The sequence below is a fragment of the Leuresthes tenuis genome, unplaced genomic scaffold (genome assembly GCF_036924035.1).
Source record: "Leuresthes tenuis unplaced genomic scaffold, fLeuTen1.0.hap1 SCAF_7, whole genome shotgun sequence".
In the NCBI taxonomy this organism is placed as follows: domain Eukaryota; kingdom Metazoa; phylum Chordata; class Actinopteri; order Atheriniformes; family Atherinopsidae; genus Leuresthes; species Leuresthes tenuis.
Genome location: NW_027325361.1, coordinates 7,599,697 through 7,607,262, shown reverse-complemented (window position 1 = coordinate 7,607,262; position 7,566 = coordinate 7,599,697). Strand labels below are relative to the sequence as shown.

General features: G+C 38.5%; 2 protein-coding genes across 3 annotated transcripts; one reads left to right on the top strand and one right to left on the bottom strand.

Moving 5' to 3' along the window:
* Positions 1–373: 373 nt before the first annotated feature.
* cfap144 (cilia and flagella associated protein 144) lies at positions 374–2,099 on the top strand. The gene is made up of 4 exons (XM_072389072.1): positions 374–515; positions 718–777; positions 883–986; positions 1,729–2,099. Exons 1-4 carry the CDS (start codon positions 395–397, stop codon positions 1,822–1,824), a joined length of 381 nt encoding a protein of 126 aa, XP_072245173.1. The 5' UTR covers positions 374–394; the 3' UTR covers positions 1,825–2,099.
* On the bottom strand, positions 1,838–5,694 carry ebna1bp2 (EBNA1 binding protein 2). 2 transcript variants are annotated; one of them, XM_072389071.1, is made up of 10 exons: positions 5,657–5,683; positions 5,490–5,571; positions 5,163–5,246; positions 4,832–5,004; positions 3,720–3,843; positions 3,341–3,430; positions 3,162–3,237; positions 2,916–3,006; positions 2,626–2,797; positions 1,838–2,507 (listed from the first exon to the last, which is right to left on the bottom strand). In XM_072389071.1, exons 2-10 carry the CDS (start codon positions 5,562–5,564, stop codon positions 2,460–2,462), a joined length of 933 nt encoding a protein of 310 aa, XP_072245172.1. In that variant the 5' UTR covers positions 5,565–5,571; positions 5,657–5,683; the 3' UTR covers positions 1,838–2,459. The 2 variants fall into 2 exon arrangements, with proteins under 2 accessions (XP_072245172.1, XP_072245171.1); XM_072389070.1 differs by having other exon boundaries at positions 5,490–5,694.
* Between the last annotated feature and the right edge of the window lie 1,872 nt (positions 5,695–7,566).

Sequence of the window (7,566 nt, the reverse complement as noted above, 5' to 3'; positions counted from 1 at the left end):
AACAATCAGATAATTACATTTTTTGTATCATACGGTTTCTAAATATGCAACTATTTACATGAACGTTTGCAAATAAGATACAAACGGTAAAATAGTAAGATATTAACCCGTTGTCAGTACTGGGCTCTACATTTCCATTAGTCCGTGTAAAAATATGTATTAGAGGAAAAACGGGCACTGTACATGAAGTTGAGTGTGGCTCTCCTTAATGTTGAGAACTACTTGGATGGAAGGAAGTCTGCCGTGTCTCGCCTCAAAAGCTGAGCGCGTGGCTCCATCGCGTGTTCGGGTGCCTCAGATGCATCTCGAGGCAGTGTTTATTGGTTGCGTGGTAACGCCGATAACGTTTGGTTTGCCATTTCCTGAACTGTTTTTCTTTTTTTTTGTCACGGTCATGGCAGAAAAGGTGCAACTCGATTACGTTCGTCAGGACAGATTTCACATCGACATGATCAGAAAAGAGCAAAGACTCCAGAGGCTGCACACGGAGTTCAGCATCAATCCGTACAGGAAATGTTCGTAAGCTAATCTGCCTGTTGTGCCTGTATAGATATGGGGGAAAAAATCTGTGGAAGAGGCAGTGTGCAGACGTGCAAAAATATATTTACAATAGAACTAAAACTTTAACTGTTGTTCTGATTAAACTTCTCAGCTTGCTCTGAATTATTAAACTATCAAATTAAACAATTCTGATCTCACAAGGTGTTTCTCTTTCAGTGCATATCCTGCCAGACAAGCCCATGTCTAGGAAACCTCCAGAAGTAATAGCAGATAGCTGTAAGTTTTCCTTGAAATTTTTTTCCAAAGAGAACGGGTGCGTTGCTTAGTTTCTTAAAGTTAAGGTATGGTGCCCCAGTGTAACTGATCATGTCTCCTTTGAAGCGGGTTTCATTGAAGTTTTACACAGAGCCAAATTGGAGCCCATCAAGAAATATCCAATGCCACTCACTGAGAGTCAGGAGATTGGATGGATGTCAACTCCACTGGTGAGAAATACCTTGATTCTCAGTTTTTAGTAAGCACCAAACCAAACTATGAGACATAAGCCTAAGGATGCAGTGTTATTCAGATTGATATTTTTCTGGTAAAATCATGTCACCTGAACCCGACCAAACCAAATAATTACTGTTATTTTAGAGTGTGAGAATGCTCCTGTCATGGCTGCTTCATTCCCCACCTGCATCTCATTGCAAAAGGGCTGGGTACATTTTACAGTTAAACCCAGAATGTTTTGTTTGGCAGGATATTGAAGCAGTGCATGGTTTTGTGCATAGTAATACATATTTTGTAACATGAAAATGTCAGAGTTAAGTGGTTTGACACCAGTTTGCCAATCATAACTGTTTGTCTTAAATACCAACACTGAAACTATAAACTTTTAATGTCCCTAGTAAAGTTGTCATAAATGACTAATAGTCATAATGCATACTTTTATGAAAATGGGTCAGTATATTTCAAGAGGCTTGCATATGAAAGCTGCCAGCATAATAAAATTGTGGATTTCAAAATAGTATTTGTGCTGGAACGTAGTTTTCCTCACTTACTCGGTTGCTGTCCAGTTGGTTTGTATGGCAAACACTAAACAGATTTGCATCATTAAAACATTTAACAATCACACCCGAAGCAGCAGAGATTTTCTGTTTTTAGCAGTAGGCTTGGAAATAAAAAAACCTTAAAAAAAGTTACTGTCACTCAAAACTAACATTTTGCCCTCTTTTCCCCTTCTAGATTCAATCAATGAGCCATGATAAGAGACTCAATTTCCAGCGAATCAGCACAGATGTCACCAAACATGCAGAATATGCCCGACGAGGAATAAATTAATCTATGAAAGGCAGAGAATTAAATGCATTTGTTTTATCATACAAACATACGGGCGTCAGCACAGATGGAGCTCGTCTTCTCCATTTCAATCTTTGCAAAGTAAGAAAAATGCTTGCAGAGGAAACATTTGTACACGTCTATACAAAGAAAACTTGTCCTTTACATACTGATCATATTAATTAATAGGAAAGGGCAAAACTGACTGCAGCTCAATAGTATAAAATGTCATGTCACATGGGAGAAGATCAATGAATAAATGAGCTACAAAGATAAAACAGTACCCCAAACTCAGACTACACTGTTCAGTAGACAGCAGGGAGGCTGGCATAGAGACTGAAATCAGAAGAAGTGGCATCAACACCATGTTACGAAAAGGTGGACCGTTATGATCAGACTAAAAATAAAAATAAACAATGCATGTCTACACAATCCACCTTTTGTCTTTTCTTGACAAGACTTCTCTATCTGTGTGAAGGGGGTTTATGCACTCCTCTGCATCAATCCTCATTTTATTTAAAAAAAAAAGTGTAGAGGAGACCACAATCCCCTCGAGTCTCTTGAGGTGTAATGGTTACAGACTGGGGAGCAACTGTGGCAAATCCTGCCCAGGAATAAAGTCCAAGTCCAGTCATTTTTTACGAGCGACCCTTCGTCTTCTTGCGCACAGACTTGCCCGGACGTTTCTGAAAGTGAACGCAGTGAACAAGTGAAAAAAGTGCTTTGCTACCAATGATGTACTTACCTTGACAAATTTTGTGTATTAAATAAATCAGTCAATGTTTTTATGTGCACATGACTCACATTTGGTTTCCCCCCTTTGCCTTTCTTCCCTCCCTTGCCACCCCTAGCATGAGCCACTTTGGCACGGAAACTGGAAACATCGTTGAAGCTCTCCTTGGTGTTCCACTTCTTTCCACTCTTTTTGCCTCCAAAGCCAAACCTCTGGTCCTTGGATTTCCTCTTAGCATTTGGGCTGTCAAAATAACAGTAAAAAGTTGAGCTTTCGGTAAAAACTCCAAAAACGTCAAAAGGAAAAATAGCAAGCACGAGATTAATGAGCAGAATGTGCGCAGGTGAAATAAAACTCCCACCCCTTCTTGTTCAATGCTTTCTTTGACCCCCCTGAAGAATCTTTTCCCGCCTTCTGGTCTCCTTCCAAGAAATCCAGTTTGTCAGTCATTCCTAGAATTGAAAATAATCAGAAATGTTAGATATAAAAAAACAAAACAGGCCAATTTATGAAGTTTGGCACTTGATAAGTGATGCCACTTGTGTGGCTTCTCTTGTGCGTGGTGAGGAGACAGAAACACTCATACGAAACAGCTGTAAACTCCCACCTTTCTGGTATTTCTTTACAGCAGACATCATAGCTTTCTTCTCCTTCTGTCTCTTCTGAATCACCTCTATTTGAACCTGGCACACATTCAAATTCATGTTAATTCCTTATTTCCAGGATGATTGAAATCCTGATCGTTTGATCGGTGAGGTGTAAGAAGAGTTTAAGAGAAGAACCTACCTTTTTGCCAAACTTCCTTTGTTCACGTAGTTTCTTGGCCTTTTCTGACTTCTCCAGAATCATCTGCTTTGAGATAAGCTTTTTCCTGATCTAAACGGAGGAAAAACATATCTGATATTTGAATCCAAGCTTGATGGGATGAAACAGTAACTGCATTTAGTACCTGAACTAATTTGTGCTAGAAAATGTTTACAAAATCTGCATGAGCAGTTAAGAAAAAAACATCTGCTCAAAGTCTTGCTTGTGCCAATGTTTACGACACGAGGAAGAGAGGAGGAAAAAAAAGCTGTAGCTGTACTCCGCCGGGAAAGAATTATGTGACTGATTCATGCCGACAGCCTTTAAGAGACCTGTCACTTGAAATGAAGAAACAGCTCACCTTCTGCATCTGTTGATCTGACTTTGCCATCTCTGCAAAGTAATCATCAGGCCTCTTGGTGGCGATATCATTCTTACTTAGGAGAGGCAGAGCCTCCAGAACTGTGGCTTGAGCTTGCCGATAGCTTTTATGTAACACAGAAGGAAAGAGATTTATATTTTGTAAACTCTGTGACAGCGATGGTTAGATCTTTAGCACACAAGAAAATTTTGTTTGCCCAAGAGGCATCTGAGTTTGAACGTTATAGCAATTAACATTCTACTCCAAAGACAAACTGGATCAGAAAAAAGAAAAAAAGTAATGTCAAATGTTTACATTTACAGACAAGGCCATTCAAACCCCAGAGCAAGATCACTAATTTAGAAATGTCACGACTAAAAGAGCCCTTCCTGTTAAAAAGGTGGCTCTTTGGGTAACAATATCATTTCACCTAAGAAATTAAAGCCAACATAGACGATTACCCCAAAATCAGCCACATGGTGTTTAGGTAGGCCAAGGCTCTAGTTTAAATGTTATTTTGTTTATTTTTCTCACATTCAGTTTCTGAGGCAGAAATAAAGACAAGGTTGATGCAAAGTTACAGCGACTGTGTCCCTGTTCTTCCTCACTGCTGCAGAGATGGTCAAGAGAAGAAAAGCAAGTTATCATCTGCAAGCCAGGCCACAGTGAAGTCACCCTAAGACGACTGGGAGTTTTCAGAAAAATAACAGTACTTAACCCCTGACCATCAGGACTGGAACGCTACAGTAATTTGCTGAAAAGCTTGAAGGTTTTTTGGTGAGTAGTGCCAACCATCATCTACTGGATATTATCAGGGTGCCGCTTGTGTGCGTGGTGTCTTGGATTTGCTCTAACGATAAAAAATGCTCAGTTTGAATGGCTGTTGGCAAACGTGGCTGTGGTGCATCAACACAATCATCTAGGTTGGAGTAAGGATCAGGAATCTAACCTTATACACCACAACATTAACAGCACAAGTTTTTAAGACAACATTAAAAAGGGACATTATGCTGCAGATCAGTTTCTGATAGGACATGGAGATAAAACTATTTCTTTTTTGTTTATGGCTATGACGTAGTTTATTTTCAACACATCAATTTATAATTACTTACAAAAACATCTCCCTTTGAAAGTCATCCTGTGCGTTGAGTTCTCCATTAGTCCCAGCTGGAACTTTTCCTTCAACTTTAGAGAGCATGTCTTCAGCAGGCAGACTCGTCCGATCTAACCTCTCAGCCCAAGGAAGATCTTTACGAAATTCAGCAAGGCACTGTTTTAGCCCCTCCTGCATGGCAATATATGTGAAGAACAGTAGATCAAACAATTACATTTTTTTTTCAATGGTACAGCTATCATCCAAATCGTAGTTTCTGAAAATGACGATTAATTCTAGGAATACTCATATGCATATTCATGTAAATGCGTGTACATTGAGGTACTCACCACATTGTTGGCGAACTTCTTGGTTTTATCCACCAGAACATTCAACCCAGGTTTCAACAACCCTTTTGCGAAGGCTTCTTGGAGCTAGGTAATACATATGTATACATTTTATTTTAAGTAAATACATACAATGCCAAGTGTGTAATGATATAAACAATACGAACTTATCGGTTATGTTCGTGAATTCTGTAAACAAGTGCCTTTCATTTGAGTTTTGGTGTATTGTTTTTCCAACAAGATTAGTAATACATTTTACAGACCCTGTTTTACAGGCTCTTTTTTTGGCAGGAGTTAGCGACGGTTAGCCGCGGCTAGCTCAAAACTCACATCTCCATCCGATAATTCACCGCTTTCCTCCTCTGACTCCTGATCAAGCAGCGACTCATCTTCGGATGACTCCATAGTCCTGCTATCGATAACCATAAAATGAGAATATGTTGTTAGCGGACTAACAACCTGAAGAAAGCAGTAAAGGATGTACTGCAGCTCAACACATGTATGAAGGGGTTCACGTGGGGAGGAAGTGACGTGACTGATTGTTCCGTTAAAGCAGTCCGCCGGCGGAAAGATTACGCTCGACCAAAAGTTCCTACATCGGAAAAAGAACATAACATCGTTAATAAAAGTAGGAATATTTATGAAATACACACACACACACATAGATATATATAGTTAATATGTAAGACAAAATACCATAGATAGTGTTTAACGGTAAAGTTGACATTGTGTCAACATAAAATAATAATATATTAAAAACAAATAAATAATAAATAAATAAAATCCGTTTTGCTCCTTGATATATATGTTTAATTTTACAAATTCTTCTTGCAGACATGAAGTATTAAAGAGATTAATATATATATATATATGAAAACAAGTCACTTCTAGTCGGACATATCAAGGAGATCCTCTTAGAGGTGCTGTCGTGCACTTGCACTGATTGCAATGATGAACACACATCTGCAGATAGATAGATAGATAGATAGATAGATAGATAGATAGATAGATAGATAGATAGATAGATAGATAGATAGATAGATAGATAGATAGATAGATAGATAGATAGATAGATAGATAGATAGATAGATACCACTGAGAGATCAGATCAACTGTTTATTGAGGTTGTAGTAAACATGTAAACCTTTCAATATATTTTGACAGTAAATAATTTGAGTCATTCACTGCCTCTAAAATAATAAATAAATCTAGGAGAGCATGCAAAGTCATCAGCCCCAAATGTCCAAACTTGAGGATCTCCGGTAATGGGAATTACAATAATTTACTTTTCTACTGGCTTAAGATTGTGTGCACTCTCATCATATGTAGTCAAGTAGCAGACATGAGTGGAGGGCTTGCCGTTAGAGCCAGTGTGCACATGCTGAATGCTAATGAGGTGCTTATGCCAAAAAAGATGAAAGTTACTTGATCTTACTCCAAATTTCACTTGAAAGGGATTCATTTCAAGTGGTCAAACAAGGACCTCAACCCCACTGCTGCACGATGGTCTGACTTGCATTAGAGTGTGCATACTAAAATAAGTCTGTCAAAGAGATCATCAACATTGGAAATGGTGACTGGTAAAGTATTTGGAGTTTTAACAACCACTTTTAATTAGCTGATAATGAAGTACCGATCTTTACTAGGGTTTTGCTTAACAAATATGGCTTACTGTGAAGCTTGTTGGCATCTCCAAATTTAGCCATATCCGTCATAAAAAGATAAAAAAGTAACAAATGTGTTTATCTTCAGATGTGACAGAAAAAAACAGCTGCACTTGGCATCATAACAGTATATTTGCATTGTTCCAAAATTCTTTTATGGCAGCACTTCACTGAGATAACTGTTAATTATCTCACCCTGATTTAGAATAAAAGCTGTTGTATGAACTGTGTCTGGTCTGTTAGGGAGGGAACACACATCAGCATATAGCTGACAATCTATGGCATATGTCAGGTTTAAAACAAAGCAATGATGTAAAAAAAATTGTCTGCCAACCAACAAAACAGGATTTTTTGTAAGATGTGTCCAAGAGCACATTCGCCACCATCATTCCCATTCTTAGACCAAAAGTCTGCTTTGGTTTGCCAAGAAAAGAATGACTAATCTAGAATAAAAGGACAACCAAGAACCCAATGTTCAGGAGGGACCTAAGGGGTGAACCTAACAGAAAGACAACCATCAGTGCAGCTCCACCAATCAGGCCTTTCGAGTAGCCATTTCTCACTAAAGAGCACACATCCTGCTGTGAGTCAATAATGGTAATGACTATAAGAAGCAAAATCTTCTAATCAGAAAAATATAGTAAACTATTTGGCCACAGTAAGAATCACTGTATATGGAGGAAACCAGCATAACGTCATAATGATTCCCACTGTCAAACATAGTAAAGTACACACCTTGTGGA